This window comes from Meriones unguiculatus, chromosome 3 (assembly GCF_030254825.1).
Source record: "Meriones unguiculatus strain TT.TT164.6M chromosome 3, Bangor_MerUng_6.1, whole genome shotgun sequence".
Lineage (NCBI taxonomy): Eukaryota > Metazoa > Chordata > Mammalia > Rodentia > Muridae > Meriones > Meriones unguiculatus.
The window spans coordinates 167,906,738-167,929,194 of NC_083351.1; the positions used below are offsets into that span (position 1 = coordinate 167,906,738).

The 22,457-nt window shown below is 41.1% G+C and overlaps 2 protein-coding genes and 1 pseudogene across 2 annotated transcripts; all 3 read right to left on the reverse strand.

Annotated features, from left to right (window-relative positions):
• Positions 1-944: 944 nt before the first annotated feature.
• Positions 945-3,627, reverse strand: LOC132652910 (PRAME family member 12-like). Its single transcript, XM_060378856.1, has 3 exons — positions 3,341-3,627; positions 2,296-2,886; positions 945-1,521 (listed from the first exon to the last, which is right to left on the reverse strand). Exons 1-3 carry the CDS (start codon positions 3,625-3,627, stop codon positions 945-947), a joined length of 1,455 nt encoding a protein of 484 aa, XP_060234839.1.
• A 400-nt stretch (positions 3,628-4,027) lies between these two features.
• On the reverse strand, positions 4,028-9,912 carry LOC132652911 (NADH-ubiquinone oxidoreductase chain 5-like; the record flags this gene model as incomplete). Its single annotated transcript, XM_060378857.1, has 3 exons — positions 4,028-4,045; positions 9,125-9,367; positions 9,652-9,912. Coding segments are annotated over 3 exons (522 nt in total), but the record flags the coding sequence as incomplete, so codon positions are not given.
• A 3,461-nt stretch (positions 9,913-13,373) lies between these two features.
• LOC110540540 (PRAME family member 8-like) lies at positions 13,374-18,403 on the reverse strand (annotated as a pseudogene).
• Positions 18,404-22,457: the final 4,054 nt, after the last annotated feature.

The window sequence follows — 22,457 nt, forward strand, 5'->3', positions numbered from 1 at the left end:
TACAGAGAACACAACTGCAGACATAAAATAAAGTTCTTTTGTAAATAAAATATCTTCTGCACGACAGGGACTTATGTGGTATCAGACACCTTTATATACACTATGGCTATTTCATAGATTTGGGAATCCACAGGAATACGGCCCTAGAGACATGTGGCATGCAGGATGGATATATTGGTTTATGATGACAGTCTCAACCAAACAAGATCAAGAGTCCTAGGCTGGACCAGAGTACATGAGGCTTTCAACTAAAAAGAAAACAAGGTTTTAAGACTGGAAGGAAAATAAGCATTGAAAAGTCTGTTCATTCTTCCCTGCGTTGTCTTCTCCTTCTCTTCAGTCACCTCTCATGGGTCCATGGTGCCTTGTAGCCTGAGTGTACTGAAAATCCTTCATATTCACAGGATCTGTGTCTATGTTGTTCACTTTAGTTTTAACTTTTAGAGCATGTGAAAGAACCGCACAAGTCATTTGTATCTATTGTGCAGGCATGGAAAGGACAAGAAGGAAAGAAGTGTCACCAAAATTGTCATTTTTATGGATGCTAAATTGGCCAGGACCTTTGTCTCACTCAATGTATATCAGTGTTTTTTCCATTCATTGGGTCATGGAACCGTCCATACTCTGGCAATGAGGGTGATAACTGAAAAAATAGCCCAGAGGTAGAACATCCAGGTTTACAGTTGCAGAACAAGGCCACTGGCTATTCTGTCCTGAGAGAACTTACTTATAAAGGCAAAACTGTCTTTCTGACTCAACAAGACACCTATTCCCAAAGTCCCATTGTTCTCAATGTTACCTTCGTTCTCCTATATCCAACTCAGCAAACATCATTTGCATTCTAAACTTGAGCTGAGCCTGAAGCCACAAGATCTGAGCGTCCAAAATGAGAGATGTGTCCCAAGCCTTCCAGTGCTTCAAATGCAGAAGTTAGGTTTCTCTATTTAGCGCTGCCTCCTCTGACAAAGACACAGTCGGGATCCCATGCCATAAACACAGCGCTCTCCACATCTAGGGCACATATGTGTAGCAAAGGAGATGCACTTGGGCTGCCTTATGACCCTGAGTCTATCTATTTGCTCAGCACAGAGTTGGACAAATCTTTCTATGGAGACATAACCGAACTCATCATAGCACTCAATAGGGGCAGGGTACTTTTCCACTTTCATCTTGCTCAAGTTGGCTGTGTGCTGCAAAAGGTCCCTCAGGATGGGCATGGAGAATTCATTGCAGTAGAAATTGACCTTGCACAGCTGGGAGCACTTGCTGAGGGCAGGTATGAGCACAGTGAGATGAGAGTCCTTCATCCTACAAGCCTTCAAGTCCAGGGACAGCAAAGTATCTGCCACATTCTCTAGGAGGACTCGGAGAGGCATAAGATCCAAAGCCTTTAAGGGCACACCTTTCATGTCCAGATGTTTCAGCTCAGAGAGCTTTGAACACTCAGAGAAGTAGTTCAGGTCTGCCTGTGAAATGTGGCAGTAAGTGATGGACAGGGTCTCCAACGGGGTCGTCAGGCATCTAGGGATAGAGACCAGGAGGTTAGTTCTGGAAAATGATGTTGGGGAGTATAGGGTGGCATTTACACAGAGGTAGAAGCAGCCCAGTGACCCAAGGTAGATTCAAGGGCATCATTTTAAATGCTTCCTGTTCGAATCTCCTCTGTCAAGACAAACTCAAACTTCTTCTCATGGCCTCACTCTCAAGCACAAAACCATTTCAGCACATTTTCAGCCCTGAAAGCACACATAAAGAGTTCCAAAACATGAAAGTCCTGGCAGGCTCTAGGTACACTTCCTGTGTGCTCACTGCACTCTGCATCCCATCAATGTCTCTGCACAGTCACACTTGTAGTAATTTAACATCCTCACTATCCCCCTTGTCTCAGGCACTCAGCTCTACTTAAGCTCAAAACCAGTCACCCATAGGAAATTCACGGAAGCTGAGGCTGTTCTCACAGACCTGAGTTCAGAGCTCCCCTCAACCACTGTGCTTGTGTGTCCACCAATTCCTCACTACACTCTCCCCTTCCTGTTCCCTTTCCATTGGACTGGTGGACATCATTCCAAGAAGAATTAAATCCCATCCTTACCAAAGATGACCTTCAGTCTTCTGATTCTTGATAGCTTATTTGACATGGTGATTCAATATTCATAGAAACAACATATAACTTCTGTACTCTAGAGGCCTAAGTGTTTGTTCCCATTCATGCACAGGTCTCATAAATGACGAATCCTTAAAACTACATATAAAGGTCAGCTCTAGTAGCTGACACAGCTCTCTATCCTTGCTTACCTGAGGACCTGATTGATGCGGTCTCTGAGAAAGTAGACGCTCTTTAAGGAGAGGTGCTGAAGACAGTTGAATCTGGAGAACTGAGAAATGAACTTGTTGATACACTTGTCTTCCCTGTCTGTTGTCCTGTTGCTAATCTTGAAGACACTCGTGGAGATAGGTGCCAGTAAGAGTTTGTGAAGATTTCTCATCTCGCCCAGGCAAGGAGCAAAGGCCGCCAGCAAAAACACATTCCAGTGTGTGTTCAGTTCGAATACCCGGATATGCTCTGGATGAAAAACATTCAGGATCTCTTTCATAATATGGATAGGCTGAGCCCAGATGGTCATCTCTGGACAGCAGAATTGGATGGAGCCCTTTCTTTGGTGGGCCCACTGCAAGAAGCATCTTTGTTCTTCATCTGCACGCAGCCTGAAGCAAAGGTCAGCTACCACCTTCAGGCGCCGCCTTAGTGCATATCTGGGAAGGACCTTCACTACTTGCTGCTCATCTGTGGTCTCTGCTGAACAACCACCATCCTCCGCACCAGCCCATATGCTCCAGAATTCATGGTGCTTCTTCCTCAGGTCAAGAACCTGAAGTTTTCCCCTCCTGTGGGTAAAATATGTGAAGTGTTAGCTACATGGGAAGACCCCACACAGACTCAGCATTTCCTCCACATCTGTAAACTCAGCCCTAAGTCCTGCCAAGGTGGGTGTTTTTTTCAGCAGCCGCTTCCCGCCCTGCAGAAGCTTTCCCTGAGCTGCACAGATAGCTCTGGTAACTTTCCTTTCTCTAAGTAACTCAGTTTCTCCTTAGTCCCATTACTAGTGATTGGGGGAGGCCAAGGATGGCTCATTTTCCTATGTGGCTACATCTGCTATATCTCTGATATAGGCAACATTCCTTAGGACAAGCAATGAGCAGCTTACAATATCCCTGCATCCCTATCCAATGATGGATCAGGAGCCTCTGATCCACTCAAGAAGAAGCCATTCTCCCTGACCCCACAATCTCTTCCCTCTTATCCATAGGCTCCATTCCACAGTACTGGCTTATCGCTTACCTGGGGTGAAACTTTCTTTGCAGCCATGTATCTACTCCTGCTAAAACTGCCTGGAAGGTTTCCAAGTCAGGGGTCTTCATCAATGCCCCCACAGGGAGACAGGGGAAAGGCCAGGCTGCCACCATTGCTTTCACAGTTGTAGTGTGTCTGCCAATCAAGGCCTCCTTGAACAGTGCTGGGAAGAACACCATGGGCAGTTTGTCCAGAGCTGACATGTCCAAGGTCTCATCTCTCAGCAGAGCCTGCATTGCCAGCTTCAGGAGTGTGGGTGGAGTCTGAGCACTCATCCTGAAAGGTCTTCAGTCAGAAGGATCCTGGGGAGGCATTTAGGGGAGAATACATTTTCAACATCAAGTTTAGAAAACCCCCTCACCATCAGAGGAACCAGTCAAGGTCAGGCAAATTACTGCTCGGACAGTGGTGGAGATATCAGCCTAAGCCATTGTCCTCATAGAAGGTCTCAAAGCAAACTCCATCACTGACAAGCATACCGAAGATTACACATTTCCCAGTGTTCCATCCAACCCTTACCAATGCCAAACTCAATCCCATCCCCATTGGGCAGGGGTCCCCTGCAGTCTGAAAGCTGAGTACCACCTTTGTGTGCAAACCAGACATAGATCATGTCTCAAGTCCTGGGACAACAGAGCATGGGGAGCTTACACACCCATCCTACCCATACTTTTTCTAAAACATGGAAACTGCCTGTGAAAAAAATGAGATGATCATGGAAATGGGGTTGATACTCCATCCTGTATTAATTAAAGTTGTGTCAAAAATCTGATTTTAAATCTAAACCTTCTCTTCAGTAGGTTCGTCTGAATGAAAAATATTGTCACAGAAAGCCATGAAAGAGAACTATTCACCATTCCGTGGTAAGAATGAAGTTTAACACTCCTCAGTGATTGGTTCCTGGCTGGTGGAATGTAAGAAAAGACTCATTTTTCTCTAAGAGGCTGGCCACCTGAAGTTTGGTCATGTTCCAGTGAGTATAATGGCCACAAAAACTGAATTATTTTTTTGGTTGGTGGGACTTGGGGAGGTTGACCTGGGTAGACTGGGAAGTGAGTTTGCTCAGGGTTCAATGATGTGAAATTGCCCAATAATCAATAAAAATATTGCAAATTTTTTTTTAGTTCTTTTTTTTTCCAATGCAGTTTATTCAGGAACCTTGAACAATCATCTGACCCTGGGGAAAGCCAGCCCACAGCTTAAATAGCATCTGGGTAGCCAAACCCAGGATGCCACATGGGCAATGCAGATAGGTCCACATACATGGAAGCAAGCCAGATCCTCAGCCTTAGCCAAATGTGGAGTTGTTTGTGCAAATATTGCAAATTTTAACAGTAGTTTTAAACCGTATACATCCAGAAAAAAAAAGGCTTTAGAAACTTAAGTAAGTAAATAAATAAACAAATGAATAAATAAATGACTTCCCCATCTTGGGCCTAACCTCTCTGTTTCAGGGGCCCTGTCCCTTTGGATCAAAGTGACTTACCTGTTCTGAGCACTGATGAGCACAGGGTCTCTGGATCCCAACAGAGCCAGGCTATCACTACAGTCTTCAAGTCACTGAGGGAATGACTCCTCTGTCTTCCTTGAAGCCTTTATATACCACCCTGCCAGGCCCTCCCTATTGCAGCCACACCTACAACCACAAGCTGCCATCTGCTTGCATATTTGAGTCCACACACCTAATCCCACCTTGGGTTCTCTCATTCTCTAGATTGAACCAAGCATTCTGGGTCAATGTAAACACAACACACAATAGGATAAAAATCATGAGTCCACTTACTGACTAATTCCTGAACCTTGAATTTTATGATTTGCTTGCTTATTCATTTACTCTTCTATTTGCTCTTGTTCTCCTTGCTTTTGAATTGTGTTCTGACAACATTGTTCTGTAGGTAAGGTTAATTTGGAATTCCAATTCACAGGAATCCTCCTGCCTCAGCCTTCCTGCTTGGAGGATTACTATATGAGCCAACTACCCTGGCTGGGATTATACATTTGTGACCAGCATGGTTCAGAGTGGGAGTCAGCAGGATGCAGGAAGTGTTCACATGTTCCTGAAAATATACACTTACTTGTCTACTCTGCAATCAAGAGCTGAGCTTCATGCTTTGCCAATCTTTTTGTTTGGTAGCTACTCAGAGACTTACATCAATTAATAATGTTATTACTTCAGGAATAGCCACACAGTGACCATTCCAACACCACACTCAGATTACATCATTTTGACCAGCTAAACATAATCGATTATGTTCCAAGTGTATGGCATTGTATCTAGGAGGCTAGGCAAAGCACTTTAAGCTAATTGGCTAGGATTAGGGTAGGGGATGTCATGGGTGCTTTCCAACTATCTAGAAATAAGGAATATACCAGGCTGTTGTGATCTTTAACACAAGCAGAACATGCATTTGCCATCTATTGTTTTATTACTTTATATTACATCTATTACTTTATATTACTTTGCTTGTATGTTATATCTACCAATTTTATGGTTTTCTGTTATTGTTCTTTATTGTTCTTTATTTAGTGTTTTTGTATAAGGAGAGGAAATGGGAAGAAGAGGGAGTGGAGAGGAGAAATAGGAGCATGGTGTTGCCTCCCCCCACCAAGTGATAAACGTCACAGATGAGGGAATGGGAAAAAAAACGAAGGCAGAGAAAGCCAGTTTTATGTTTTCATTGGATTCATGTATGTGCCAAAGTGTCTTCCATCTGCATCTACATGACTCATGCTTTTTTTTTTTTTTTTTTTTTAAGATAGGGCTCTTCTGTGTAGTCTTGGCTGCCCTGGATCAGACAGGTTTTAAACTCAGAGGATCTGAGTGTCTCTGTCTCCTTAAGTGCTGAGATTACAAAAGAGTCTTACTGTGCCCATCTCCTCATGCTCTATATTTGAATTTTTTTCCTCTGTTGGTTTGTTTATTTTCTCCTATTCCAATTTGTTTGTTTTTGTTTTATTTTCTTATAATTCTATTTCTGTTTCTATGTTTTGTGTTGGACTTTCAAAACATGGTTTCTCTCTGTAACTCTGGCTGTCCTGGAACTTACATTGTAGACCATGCTGGACTCAACTCACAGAGATCTCCTGACTCTGCCTCCTGAGTCCTGGGATTAAAGGTGTGTATCACCACACCTGGCTCCCTCATCTCTCTCCATTTTTAAGATTTAATTATTTTGTGTATGTGAATGAATTTCTGCATGGACATCTGCATGATAGAAGAGGACATCAGATCACATTATATATGTGGTTGCTGGGAATTGAACCCAGGACCTCTGGAAGAACAAACAGTGCTCTTAACCACTGAGACATCTTTCCAAACACCTGGATCCTTCTTATTATTCTTTAGATGTCTGCTTTTCTTCTTAGGGAAGAGAAGGTGGGGAGGATCACAGAGGAGCTAGTTGACAAGAGGCCATAATCAGAATGTATTGTATGAAAAAAAATTTAATTTCAATAAATGAAGAGCAAAGAAAATACCTGGAGCAATGATTGAGCAGTCAAGAGCACTGGCTGCTCTTAACAAGGAGCCATTTCCATTTCCCAGCATCCACATCGCAGCTCTCAAATATCTGCAAATCCATTTTCTGAAGCCAACTTCTGACCTCCAGAAGACACATATAATATTCCATGGTGTACAGACAAAAATTGTTTGGTTTCCTTTGTTTTCTTCCTTTGTCTCTTTCTTTTCTTTCTTTTCTTTTCTTTTTGTTTTGTTTTGTTTTGTTTTGTTTTGTTTTGTTTTGATCAGGGTTTCTCTGTGTAACCTCTGCAGACCAGGCTAGACTCAAACTCTCAGAGATCTGTCCACGTTTGCCTCCTCCAATGCTGGAATTAAGGGCACGGGCCATCATGTCCAGCTTAAAGGTGTTAAAAAAGAAATAGTTTAAACATTTCATAAATCCGTTTTTGAATTTTTATGTAATTTATTACGTTGTATTTTATGTGCATTGGTGTTTTGCCTGTGTGTATGTTTGTGTGAAAGTGTTGGATCCCCTGGAACTGAATCACAGACATTTTTAGGCTGTCATGTTTGTGCTGGAAACTGAACCTGGGTCCTCTGGAAGAGCAGAGTGCTGAGCCAACTCTTCAACCTATAATATGTAAATATTGTCTACTATGTAAAAATTGTCTAGGGATGATGCCACCAAGGATTGGAGCCAGACAGGGAGAAGATTCATAGTACAAGAGGAGGAAAAAGGCTGGAGAGATGGCTCAGCAATTAAGAGCACTGAATGCTCTTGCAGAGAACCCAAGTTCTATTCATCGTACCCACATGGCAGCTCACAACCCTCTGTAACTCCCATTCTAGGAGATCTGACATTCTCACACAGACATGCATGCAGTCAAAACACCAATGTATACAAAATGAAAATAAATAACTTCTTTAAATTAGGAAAAAGAGTAAGAAACTGGAACATCTGTAGTTTGAGTCTAGCCTGGGTTATAGATTGAAACTATTTCATCTAGCCAAGTATATACACACCATGCTGAGGTTCAATAACAGAGAATCAATATCCAGCCTTGAGACTTGAGGTAGTACAAGTCTAGAAATTTTGAAGGTGGGAGCCGGAGTACCCTGGAGTGAAAGAGAGCAAGAAACATGGAGAAGGCCAGTGACTCGTTAACTTCATCTTTTCAAAAGTTTGTTTCAGGTAAAGAAGATCCTAGACCAGGTGTGGTGGTACAGGCTTTTAATCCCAAACTATGAAGGTAAAGTAGTGTGTAGAAGGAAATAGCCATGTTTAAAAATGAAGTCTAAGTGTCAAAATGAGGTGATGAATCAGAGAAGAATTTGACACAATAGAATATTCCCAACTCTCATGAGGAGAAAAAAGAGCATCTCCTCAAGGGAGCAGCACAGAGAATGAGGGAGAGGAAGCAGTTTTACTGGGAAAGATTCACAGAGAAATGTTAAAGAGACATCAACCTGGATACAGGTGATAACAGAACCAGCCAGAGAAGGAGAAGGATTAGAAGAGATTGTAGAGGCCAAGAGAAAAGCCAGAATGAACAAGTCAGAGGTGGGAGGATTTTGAGCCAGAAAAGCTGAGTTGAACCAGCTAGGAAGGATGAGCTTAGGCAGCAGTAAGTCTCTGAGGCTGAAAACATTCTCAGCCTAGATTAGATTGTACAGAGGATAGAAGCTTCCAAGCTGAGCCTAGGTTAGCAGATGGAGACATTAAGCCTTCAACACTACAATGGCATCTGGTGAATAAAAGTTACATTTATAGTAGATAGATATATCATAGGTAGGTAGGTAGGTAGGTAGGTAGCTAGATAGATGATAGGTGGGTAGATAGATAGTGTCAGAATCAGGGTTTCTACTACTGCGATGAAACACAATGACCAAAATACCAGTTGGGGAGGAAAGGATTTATTTGGCTCCTACTTCCAGATCCATAGTCCATCACTGGATGAAGTCAAGACAGAAACTCAAGCAGGGTTAGAACCTAGAGGGGGGAGCTTATGTAGAGGCCATGGAAGAGTGCTGCTTACTCTTCCTCATGGCCTCTTCACCCTACCTTCTCATAGAACCCAGGACCATCACCCCAGGGATGGCACCACCCACAAAGCCTGGGTCCTCACCAGGCAATTGATCACTAATTGAGAAAAAGCATTACAGCTGGATCTCATGAAGGCATTCCCTCAAATGAAGTTCCTTCCACTTTGAGGACTGTAGTTTCTGTCAACATGCAAAAGCACCCAATATACATAGATAGATAGATAGATAGATAGATAGATACATACATACATACATACATACAAACATACAAACATACATACATACATACATACGCACATACATACATAGATACATAGATACATAGATAGATAGATAGATAGATGCATACATACATACATATATATACATACATACATATTTAATAGATGAAAGATTAAATAGATAGGTAGATAGATTGATAGATATATATATGAAGCATACATAGATATGTACATAGAAAGACAGATAGATAATACATAGAGATAGAACATGCATAGATAAAAAGATTGATACTGAGATAATACATAGATAGAAAGGTACAGACAGACATATATAAGTGGATAAAAGAAAATAGATGAAATGGAAAAGTAGATAGTGATAAATATGTAGATACAAAGATAGTGCATACTTAGGTACATAGATAAATGATACAATAGATAGAGAGAACATTCTTTGATAAATACATACATACATATCTACATACATACATAGAGAGACAGATAGAGATGATGGATATAGATAGAGAAATAGAGAGCGAGAGAGACATACAGACATAGAGACACAGAGACATAGAGACATTAGATAGATAAAGAGATACATATATATAGATAGATATAGATACATAAATAGACAGACGATTCATACATACATATATACATAAATAAAGATAGATAGATAGATCAATAGAAAGATAGATCGAAAGAAACATAGATAGATAGATAGATAGATAGATAGATAGATAGATAGATAGATACATAGATAGATAGATAGATAGATAGATAGATAGATAGATAGATAGATAGATAGATAGATAGATAGATAGACAAATAAAAGATAGACATAATAAATGTGAGGGAAAAACATTTCAGATCCAAATATTAGGCTGTGATTGTGTCTCTCTGGGTATAAGACTTTTTGTTCAATCCTATTGAGTGAGCCTTTACTTGGGAGGCATGAATAAAATTCCTCCCACCCCAGAGAGTGCCAACAAAACACTACAGCTATGATTCCAACCTTGAATTAGCAATCAGGCTTGTTAAATCCCTGGGTGTATTGGGCCTAAGCGGGCAGATAGTCCAGTTGGCAGAAAGCCTCAACTCAGCATAATAACTTCCTGCCACTCAAATTTCAACTTATGTGACAAAGGCCATGAACAAGAGTAACTAGAGAGGAGCTGGTTTGTTTTACCTCACAGCTTTTAAGTCCACTGAAGGAAGTCAAGGTAGGAACTGCCTAGAGGCAGATACTGATAGAAAAGCCTCAAAGGAATATTGATTACTCGCTTGCTCCTCAGGATATCCTTAGCCTGCTTTCTGATACAGCATCCACGACCACAGGCTCATGGGTAGCCTCACCCACAATGGCCTGGGCCCTAGCATATCAACCACCAATTAAGAAAATGCACCACAGGCTTGCACACAGGACAACGGGGAAGGGCATATTCTTGATTGAGTTTCCCTCTTCTCAAATGAGCCTAGCCTGTGTCAAATTGCAATAAAACTACCTAGTACAATTGACCCCCTGTGGAGTCCACAGACAACATTTACTGTTAAACCATAACTTTTCTTTCTTGTTTATTCCCTAGACCTCATATTAATATTAAAAGGAATATCACAATATAAAGCATTGCAGCTTTCAAAACTACCAGTCTTTACAATTCTAAGAATATAAACGTTCATTTTTCTTCAAATTTTATTAATTTCTTTCTTGTTTTACAGCTTTTACTCCATCACTGAGCAGGAATAAGATGAAGTCAAAAGAGACTAGAATGAAAGTTCTGAGGGACTCTGGCTCCACATGAAGAGGAAGTTTCTTGAATTTTGAAAGTAGGTTTTCAGACTAACTAACTAGGATTATTTTGAATTTCTGCTCTATCATCTCTACCGGCAGACTGGGGGGCATAACTTTTATGTATTCTTATACCCTGTTTAATGGGGTTCACAGATTCAAATAATGGATAGGTAAGCACTCTATCAGGTGAAGTATATCCAGACATGTTTGGGAGGGACTCAGGATATTATTATTGCTTGGTCAAATATAAGCACTCACTATCTGAAAGGAAAAAATAAAAATAGAACACTCACAAAAAACACTTAAAACCTACCGCTTTAAAGATGATACCAAATGGGTAGGATTTTATGTCAGATAGGCACCTATTTACTTTGATTCTGTATCTACACATGCTTTCTATATTGAGGATCTTATAGCTGGAGAAATGACTCATCCCTTAAGAGCAGTGGATGCTCTTCCAGAGCATCGTGGCTCAGAACCATCATAATGGGAACTGATGCCCTCTTCATTCAGGTAGGCATGCATGCAAATAGAGCACTCACATACATAAAATACATACAAAACTAAATTGTCAACATTGACATATAAATGATATTCTTTCACATCATCCATGGTGCAGGAGCTCAGACCCTGGAGCCAAGGGAAAAGTAGACTATTGCTCACCCCACACACTTGAAAAGTCCACATACTCTCTTCATTCTCAGTGCCAGAATTAATGTCAGAGACACATACCAGTGAGGCGAACAACCTGCTCCTGAACAACATCTCTGGTTTAATTAATTAGTTCCTTTTTTATTTCCTTGTGAAACTGGGTTTTTATATCAAAAGTTTTAAAAATTCAGTGTCTATATATATGTATTGTGTAGATTTGTGCATATGAAAGAATGGACACACACAGGCCAGGAGAAATGGGCCAATGACATGAAGCCTGAGACTCATTTGAGAACCACCTGATATGAGTACTGAAAGCAAAGTTTGTTCTTCTGAAAATGCAAGCTGTGCTCTTGAGCTGTCAATCATTGCTCCAGTCTATGGGTTTTGTCTTTCCTTTTTAGGAGACAGTATCTTACTCTGTACTCTATGTTTGTCTCTATGTGGCCCAACCTGGTGGAAAAATTTATTCACATTCCCCAGTGTCGGGAAAGTTGGCAATACTGTCATCAACCTGTTCATGTTTACTTCTGTCCAGGGAGCACCTGTTGAGGATTCCTCAAATTTAGATTCTTTATGGAATTTAGACAACAACAATTACAGTTGTACAAAGAACCCATCTTCTATGGGTTCAATAAATATTCCAATGAAGAACAAAACAATAATAAATCATTTTGCTATTTTGCTATACAGAAAAGGGGGCATATACTGGCTAGGCCTAGGAAGATTTTTTTTTTTCTTAAATATGTTCATACAGAGACAACTGAAGATGTAAATTACAGTTATTTTGTAAAGTAAATGTTTTCTGCAGAAGAGAGAATTACATATTATTGAAAACCTTTAATGCTATGGCTATTTCAAAGAGTTTGTGAATCCAAAGGAATACTACCCTATACACATGTGGCTAGCAAGCTGGATAGAGAGGTTTATGGTGGTACTCTCACCCAGACAAAAAGATCAAGAATTCACTGCTGGGTTACAGTACATTTTTATTTATTGTTTTCAATAAAAATAAAAACTTTTTTCGTGAGACAAAGTTTCTCTGGGTAGCTGTGTCTCTCCTGGACTTACTTTATAGACCAGCTTGTCTTCAAACTCAGAGATCCACCTGCCTCTGTCTCCCTGAGTGCTGGGATTGCAAGTGTGTGACACCATGCATGTCAGGAAACATGATTTTTAAGAGAAAAAAAAAAATTATAAACCCTGTTCAATTTCCCCTGTGTTGTCTTCTCCTTCCCTTCAGTCACCTCCCATGGGCCCATGGTGTCTAGTGGCCTGAGTGTACTTGATATTGTCTGTGATTCATTAAAACCTTAGTCATAAGATGTGTACTATGTTGCTCACTTTAGTTTCAAATTTTTGTACACATAAATGGCTACACAAGAAGGTTGTAACTAACACACAGACAAGACAGGAATGAAGGACATATCACCAAAATTTTAGTTTTATTGATGACCTGGACATTTGCCTCACTCATTAAATAGTGGTGTTTTTCTACTGGGATCGAGAAATCACTGATCCCTCCTGACACTGAACCTGGCAATGAGGATGATAACTGAAAAAGACCCCAGAGGGAGAGGATCCAGGTTTACAGCTGCAGGATAAAGCCACTGGTTATCCTTTCCTGACAGAAGCCACTTATAAATGTAAAGTGGTCTTTCTCACTCCACTAGATCCTCTGTTCCCACAATTGCATTGATTTCCATGTCAAATTCAGCCTGCAAAATCCACCTCAATATACATCATTTCGTTTCCAAAAATATGAAGAGTGTCTGAAGCTCTGAGTCCCCAGCATGAGAGTTGGGCCCCAAGCCTTTCATTTCTTCCAATCCAGAAGACTTTTTTCCCTATTTACTGTCACCTCTGCTGGCAATGACAGAGTCTGAATCCTTGGTCATAGACACAGGGCTCTTCACATCTAGGGCAAGTATTTGTAGCAAAGGAGATGTACTTGGGCTGTCTTATGGCCCTGAGCCTGTCTATTTGCTCTGCACAGAGTTGGACAAATCTCTCTGTGGAGACATAACTGAACTCATCATAGCACTCGAGAGGGGCAGGGTACTGTTCCACATTCATCTTGCTCAAGTTGGCTGTGTGCTGCAAAAGGTTCCTCAGGATGTGCATGTAGAAGTCATTGCCATAGAAACTGACATTGGCCAGCTGAGAGCACTTGCTGAGGGCAGGTATGAGCACAGTGAGCTGAGAGTCATTCATCTTACAGAGCCTCAAGTCCAAGGACTGCAAAGTGTCTGCCACATTCTCTAGAAGGACTCGGAGAGGCATAAGGTCCAAAGCCTTTAAGCCCACATAGTTCATGCCAGATGTTTCAGCTGAAAGAGCTTTGGGCACCTGGACAAGTAATTAAGGTCTGACTGTGAAATGTTACAGGAGGTGATGGACACGGTCTCCAGTGGGGTCATCAGGCACCTACAGATAGACCAGAAAATTAGTTCTGAAAAATGGTTTTGGAGAATATAGGTGGTATTTACACAGTGGTGGAAGGAACCTGGTGCCCAAGGTCAGTTTGACCAAATAGCAAGGATATTCTCTAAGATGCTTCCTGTTGAAATCTGCTCAGTCAAGACAATCTCACACTTCATCTCCTGGCCTCACTCTCAAGCAGAAAACCAGTTCAGCCCATAGCCCAGAAAGCACACATAAGAAATTCCAAAGGACAAGCATGGGAGATCTTTCATTTTCTGCTATCTTCTTCCATTTCTTTCTTCAGAGACTTGAAGTTTCTTCATATAAGTCTTCCACTTACTCGGTTAGTTGCACCAAGACAGTTTATGATTTTTGGGGCAATTGTGACGACTGTTTTCCTAATTTCTTTCTCAGCCTCTTTTCTTTTGTATAGCAGGGGACTACTGATTTTTTTTAGTTAATTTTGTATCCAGCCACTTTGCTGATGGTGTTTGTCAGCTATAGGTTTTGCCTGGAAGATTTTTGGGGTCACTCATGTATACTATGCTATCATCTGTGAATAGATTCAATGCAATTCCTATCAAAACACCAACACAATACTTACAGACCTTGAAAGAATAATTCTCAACAAAACAAAAAACCCATAATAGCTAAAATAATCCTGTACAATAAAAGATTATGTGAAGCTAGTTCTATCCTTGATTTCAAAATGTACTATAGAGCAACAGTAATAAAAGCTGTGTGGCAAAGGCATAGAAACAGACTAGGGGGTCAGTAGACTAGAATAGAAGATGCATAAAAACCCACACACCTATAGACACTTAAGTTTTGACAATGAAAAAAATCATACAATGGAAAAACGACAACATCCTGAAAAAATGGTGCTGGTCTTACTGGATGTCTACATGTAGAAAAATGGAAATAGGTCCACATTTATCACCCAGAAAAGGACTCAAGTCTAAGTAGATCAAAGACCTCAGCATGAACCCAGACACACTACATCTATTAGAAGAAAAACTGGGGAAGAGTTTTGAACTCAATGAGAGAGGAAATAACTTCCTGAACAGAATACCAACAGCTCAAGCTATAAGATCAACAATCAATAAATGGGACATCATGAAACTGAAAAGTTCTGTAAGGCAAAGGACACTGTCAACAGAACAAAATGGTAACCTACAGAATGAGAAACAATCTTCACCAACCCTATATCTCACAGATGGCCAATATCTAGAATATATAAAGAACTTATGAAATTAAGCACCAAGAAACAAAACAATTAAAAATGGAGTACAGAGCTGAACAGAATTCTCAACAGAGAAATACTGAATGGTGGAGAAACATTTAAAGAAATACTCCACATCTTTAGTAACTAGGGAAATGCAAATCAAAATGAGGCTGAGATTCTATCTCATAGACATCAGAATGGCTAAGATCAAAAACTCAATTAACAGCACATGCTGGAGAGGATGTGGAGAATGGAGAACATCCCTCCATTGCTGGTGGGAGCCCAAACATGTACAACCACTTTGGAAATCAATCTGGTACGTGCTTATAAAAGTGGAAGTAGCCCTTCCTCAAGAACCAGTTATACTACTCCTGGGCATATACCTGAGAAATGCTCCACCACACAAGGGCATTGGCTCAACTATGTTTATGTCTATGTTTATGTTTATAGCAGCTTTATTTGTAATAGACAGAATCTGCAAACAACCTAGATGTCCCTCAACAAAAGAATGGATACAGAAATTGTAAAATTTGCAGGCAAGTGGATGCAACTGGAAAAGATCATCTTGACAGAAGTAACCCAGAAGAAGAAAAACACACAAGGTATATACTCACTCATAAGCAGATATTAGCTATGTAATACAAATAAACATACTAAAATCTACAGACCTGAAGAAGCTAAACAAGGAGGAACCTAGTGAGGATGCTTAAATCTCACTCAGAAGGGCAAAAGGATGGAGACTAGAAGCAGCTGAAGAAAGGAAACAGGATGGGAACCTATATAGATGTCCTCTGAAACACTCCACTCACCATGGGATCAAAGCAGATGCAGAGACAGAGACCCACAATTTGGGCAGACAGCAGGGAGTCTTATGGAAGAAGGTGGGAATAGAAGGACTCAGCAGGGACAGGAACCCCACAAGGAGAACAACAAAGCCCAAAAATTAGGGTGCAGGGGGGTCTCCATAGATTGATGCCATTCAATTAAGGACCATTCAAGAAGACCTAGACCCCTGCTGAGATGTAGCCTATAGACAGATCAGTCTCCAAGTGAGTCCACTAAGAAGGAGAGCAGGGGCTGCCACTGACCAGAACTTGGTTGCCTGTTCTTTGAGCTCTTCTTCCAGGCAGGGTGGCTTTACCAAGCCACAGGGGAAGAGGATACAGGCATTCCTGATGAGACTTGATAGGCTAAGGTCAGATGGTAGTGGTGTAGGAGTCCCCCTTTTCAGGGTGCTAGAGAAAGGGGATGGTAAAGAAGAAGGAGGGAGGTTAAGACCGAGGGGAGATGAGAAAGGGAACTACAGTCAGGATACAAAATGAATAAACTGTATATGATAACAACAACAACAATACTAATAAAGGGAAAAGAAAAGAAGTTCCAACCCATGAAAGTCCTGGCAGGCTCTAGGGACACTTCCTGTGTGTTCACTACACTCTAGATTCCATCAATGCCTTGCACAGTCACTATTGCTGTCATTTAACACCCACACTATTCCCACTGTCCCATGCACTCTACTTGGGCTCAAAACATTTCACCCATAGCAAATTTGGGGTAGACTGAGTCTACTAACAGATCTGAGCACAGAGCTCACCTCCAAATTGTGCTGCTGAGTCTTCTGAATCCAGTGAGGAACGCATTCTCCCCTTACTGTTCCCTTTCCATTGGATTGGGTGGGCATCATTCCAAGAAGAATTACAACCCATCCCTACTAGACCTGACCATCAGTCTTCTGCTTAAAAAGTGGGAATTTGACAATTTGATTCATTACACATGAAAACAACACATAGCCTTCGCATTCTAATGAGGCCTAAATATTGTACTCAGTGACTGGCAGGTCTCACGAACCACTAATCTTTAAAATTAAAGAAAGGTCTGCCCTGGCAGCTGACACAACCCTCAACCTTACTTACCCAAGAACCTGATCCAGGCAGTCTCTAAGAAAGTAGATGCCATTCATGGAGAGATGCTGGAGACAGTTGAGTTTGTAAAACTGAGAAATGAACTAACTGACACACTTCTCCTCTCTGTCTCTTGCCCTGTTGCCAATCATAAAGACATCCTTGATGATGTGTGCCAGGATGAGTTTGTGAAGATTTCTCATCTGGCCCAGGCAGGGAGCAAGTTGTGACAGATTTAACACATCCCAACTGATCATGATCAGTTCCAAATCCTTGATGTGCTCCAGATGGAATATATTGAAGACCCCTCGGATAACATGCGAAAGCATAACACAGATGTTCATCTCCATACAGCAGAACTGGACAGAGCCCTTTCTCAACTGGGCCCAATTCAATAAGCATCTTTGTTCTTCATCTATACACGGACTGAACCAAAGTCAGCTACCACCTTAAGGCGCCGCCTAAGTGCATATCTGGGAAGGACCTTCACCACTGGCTGCTCATCTGGGTTCTCTGGTGAGCAGTTACCATCCTCTGCACTAGCCCATATGCTCCAGAATTCATGGTGCTTCTTCCTCAAGTCAAGAACCTGAAGTTTTTCCCTCCTGTGGGGAAACCATATGAAGTGTCAGCTACATGGCAAAACCCAACATGACTCAGCATTTCCTCCACATCTCTAAACTCAGTTCAAACACCTGCTGAGGTGTTTTTTTTTTTTCAGCAGTCCCAGTTCAGCCTGAATTAATTTTCCCTGAGCTGTATAGGTAGCACTAATAACTTTCCTTCCTCTACATGACTCTCTATTTCTCCTTAGTCCCATTAGAGGTTGTAGGACTGCAGGGAAGGCTCATTTCACAGTGTACATACATCTTTTCCAAGCTCTGGCAACAGGCAACCTTTCTTAGGATAAGCAAAGAAAAGCTTCCAAGGGCCCTACATTCCTATCTGATTATCCATCAGGAGTCTCATGAAGAAGCCATTTTACCTGACCCCACAATTTCTTCTGTCTTCTCAGTGGGCTCCATTCTACAGTGCTTGCTTATTTCTTACCTGGAATAAAACTTTCTTTGCAGCTTCATGTCTATTCCTGCTAGAACTGCCTGGAAGGTTTCCAAGTCAGGGGCCTTCATCAATGCCCCCACAGAAAGACCAGGGAAAAGCCAGGCTGCCACCATTGCCTTCACAGTCGTAGTGTGTCTACAACTGAAGGCCTTCTTGAACAATGCTGGAAAGAGCTCCATGGGCAGTTTGTCCAGAGCTGACATGTCCAAGGTCTCATCTCTCAGCAGAGCCTTCCTTGACAGCTTCAGGAGTGTGGGTGGAGTCTGAGCACTCATCCTGGTAGGTCCTCAGTTAGAATTACCCTGGGGAGGCATTTAAGGGAGAATACATTGTCAACATCAAGTTTTCAAAACCCCCTCACCATCAGAGGGACCATTCAAGGTCAGGCAAAGTTACTGCTCTGGCAATGGTAGAGACATCATCTTAAGCCACTGTCCTCTCTGGAGGTCTCAAACCAAACTCCCTCACTGACAGCACAAGGAGCCTCTTACAAGTACATCAAGGTTACACATTTCCCAGTGTTCCTCCATCCAACCCTTACCAATGCCCAACTCAATCCCATCCCCTTTGGGCAGGGATCCCCTGCAATCTGAAAGCTGAGTACCATCTTTGTGTGCAAACCAGACATAGATCATGTCAGAAGTCCTAAAACAACAAAGCATGGGAAGTTTACACACCCATCCTACCCATAATTTTTCTAAAACATAAAAACTGCCTGGAAAAATTGAGATGATCCTGGAAATGGAGTTGTTTCCCCATTCTGTATTACTTAAAGTTATGTCAAAAAAAACACCTGAATTTAAATCCAATCAGGTTCTTCATTAGCTTCATCTGAACAGTAAGGAATGAAAATTACTGTCACAGAAAGCCATCAAAGAGAATTATTCAACATTGTGCTAAGGATGCAGAAATTTAATACTCCTCATTGCTTGGCTCCTGGCTGGGGGCAGGTGGGGAAGGACTCATGTTTCTTTAAGAGCCTGTCCATGTGAGTATATTGTCCACACATATAGAATTTCCTTTTTTTTTTTTTTTTTTTTTTTTTTGCTTGGTGGCAAGTGGAAAAGTTTCCTGGGTAGATTGGGAAGTGAGTGTGCTCAGGATTCAATGATGTGAAATTCCCCAATAATCAATAAAATCATTATAAATTTAAAAGGTATTTTTAAATTCTATGCATCCAGAAAAATAAAGCCTTTAGAAACATAAGTAAGTAAATAAATAAACAAATGAACAAATAAATGACTTTTCCATCTTGGCTCTAACCTCTCTATTTCAGAGGTCCTGGTGCTTTGGATCAAAGTGACTTACCTGCTCTGAGCACTGATTAGCACAGGGTTTCTGGAACCCAGCATAGGCAGGCCATCACCACAGTCTTCAGTTCACTGAAGGAATGACTACTCCTCCTCTCTTGAAAGCTTTATATACCACCCTGCTCAGCCCCTCCCTTTTGTAGCCCCACACCCCAACCACAAGCTGCCATCTGATTGCATATTTGAGTCCAGACACTTGATCCCACCTTGAATCTAGATTGAATCTCTAGATTGAGTCAAGCTTTCTGTGTCAATGCAAAAACACAACCAAAACAGTATAGAATGAAAATAATGAGTCCATTTATTGACTAATTTCCTAACCTTAAATTTTACAGTTTCCTTACTTATTTGTTTATTCTTCTATTTGCTCTTCTCCTTGCTTTTGAACTGTGTTCTGACAACATTGTTCTGTAAATAAGGTTAATTTGGAATTGCAGTTCACAGGGATCCTCTTGCCTCAGGGTTCCTGCTGAGAGAATTACTATGTGAGCCAAATTTCCTGGCTATCCTGGACTCAGGCTGGCCTCAAACTCACCAAGATCTGCCTGCCTCTGTCTCCCTGACAGAGGGTTACAGAAGAGTGCCACCCAGCCCAACTCCTCATGCTTTATCTTTGGTTCATTTCCTGTATTGGTTTGTTTATTTTCTCCTATTCTGAATTGTTTATTTTGTTTTATTATAATTCTATTTCTGGTAGTGTGTTTTTTTGTTTGTGGATTAGTTTTTTGACAAAGGGTTTCTCTGTATAAATCTGACTCTCCTGGAACTTACTTTATAGACCATGCTGGACTCACAGAGATCTCCTGACTCTGCCTCCTGAGTGCTAGGATTAAAGGCATGTACCACCACAGCTGGCTCCCTCTCTCTCTCTCTCTTTCCCCTTTTTAAGATTTAATTATTTTATGTATGCGAGTGCTCCTCTATATATACATCTGCATGATAGAAGAGGACATCAGATCACATTATATATAGTTGTGAGCCACCATGTGGTTGCTGGGAATTGAACCCAGGACCTCTGGAAGAACAAACAGTTTTCATAACCACTGAGAGACATCTCTCCAACCCCCTGGCTCCTTCTTACTATTCTTAAGATGCCTGTTTGTCTTCTTAGAGAAGAGAAAAGAGTATGGATTGGGATGGAAGAGAAGGTAGGGAGGATCACAGAAAAGCTGGTGGACAAAAAGCCATAATCAGAACTATTATATGAAAAAAATATCTACATTCAATGAATGAAGAGCAAAGCAAAGGGGCTGGAGCAATGACTGAGCAGTCAAGAGCACTGACTGCTCTTACAGAGGAGCCAGGTCCCAGCATCCACATGGCAGATCCCAATAGACTGCAACCCCATTTTCTGAAGCTATCTTCTGATCTCCTGAAGACACGGGTAATACTCCATGCTGCAAAGACAATAATTATTTGTTTTGCTTTGTTTTGTTTTGTTTTTTGACACAGGGTTTCTCTGTGTAGCCTCTGTAGACCAATCTAGGCTCACTATCACAGAGATCTACCTGCCTTTGCCTCTCCCAGTGCTGGGATTAAAGGCATATGCCATCATGCCTAGCTTAAAATTGTTAAAAAGAAATAGTGTAAACATTACATAAATCCATTTATGAATTTTTACATAATCCATTACCTTGTATTTGATGTGCATTGATGTTTTGCCTGCATCTTTGTCTGTGTGAAAGTGTTGGATCCCCTAGAACAGGAGTCACAGACAGTTGGAGGCTATAAATGTTTGTGAGGAATCCAGATCATTTGTAAGAGCAGCTAGTGCTCTTAAGTCCTGGGCCATCTCTCCAGCCTCTAGTATGTAAATCTTAAGAAGGAAATCAGGAAGGACCAGCTTGGCACATTATGTAGAGAAGATGCCACCAAGAATGAGCTAGACAGGGAGAAGCTTCATACTACAAATGGAGGCAGAGGGTTGGAGAGATAACTCAGCGGTTAACAGCACCACAAGCTTTTGCAGAGAACCCAAGTTCTAGTCATTGCACCCACAGGGCCACTCACAACTACCTGAACTCCTGTTCCAGAATCCAGCACCCTCACACAGACATACATGCAATCAAAACAGCAAAGTGCACAAAATAAAAATGGATAACTTCTTTTAAAAAATGAAAACATAGAACAAGATTAACATAGTAAAAATGGACATGTTACCAAAAGCAATCTACAGTTTCAATGCAATTCCCATCAAATTACCACACAATTCTTTACAGACCTTGAAAGAATAATTCTCAACTTCATTTGGTATAACAAGAAACCCAGAATTTCTAAAACAGTCCTCTACAATAAAAGATTTTCTGGAGGTAGCTCCATCCCTGATATCAAGCTGTACGATAGAGCAACAGTAATAAAAACTGAATGGTACTGGCATAGAAACAAGCTGGAACAAAGGAATTGAATAGAAGACCCTGAAATAAGCCCACACACCTACAGACACTTGATATTTTTTATAAAGAAGAAAAAACTATACAATGGAAAAAAGATAGCATCTTCAACAAATGGTGCTGTTCTAACTGAATGTCTACATGTAGAAAAATGGAAATAGATCCATATTTATCACCCTGCACAAAACTCAAGTCCAAGTGGATCAAAGATCTCAACATAGAACCAGACACAGTAAACCTGTTAGAAGAAAAAGTGGGGAAGAGCCTTAAACTCTTTGGCACAGGAGACAACTTCCTGAATAGAAAACCAACAGCACAGGCTCTAAGATCAACAATCATAAATGGGACCTCATGAAACTGAAAAGCTTCTCTAAAGCAAAGGATACTGTCATAATAACAAAATGACAGCCTACAGTCTGGGAAAGGATCTTCACCAACCCTATATCTGACAGAGGGCTAATATCCAGCATATATAAAGAACTCAACAAGTTAAGCAGCAACAAATCAAGTAATCTAATTAAACATGAGGTGTACAGCTGAACAGAGAATTCTCTATAGAGGAATATAGAATGGGAGAGAAACACTTAAAGAAATGCTCAATATTCTTAGTCATCAGGGAAATCAAAATG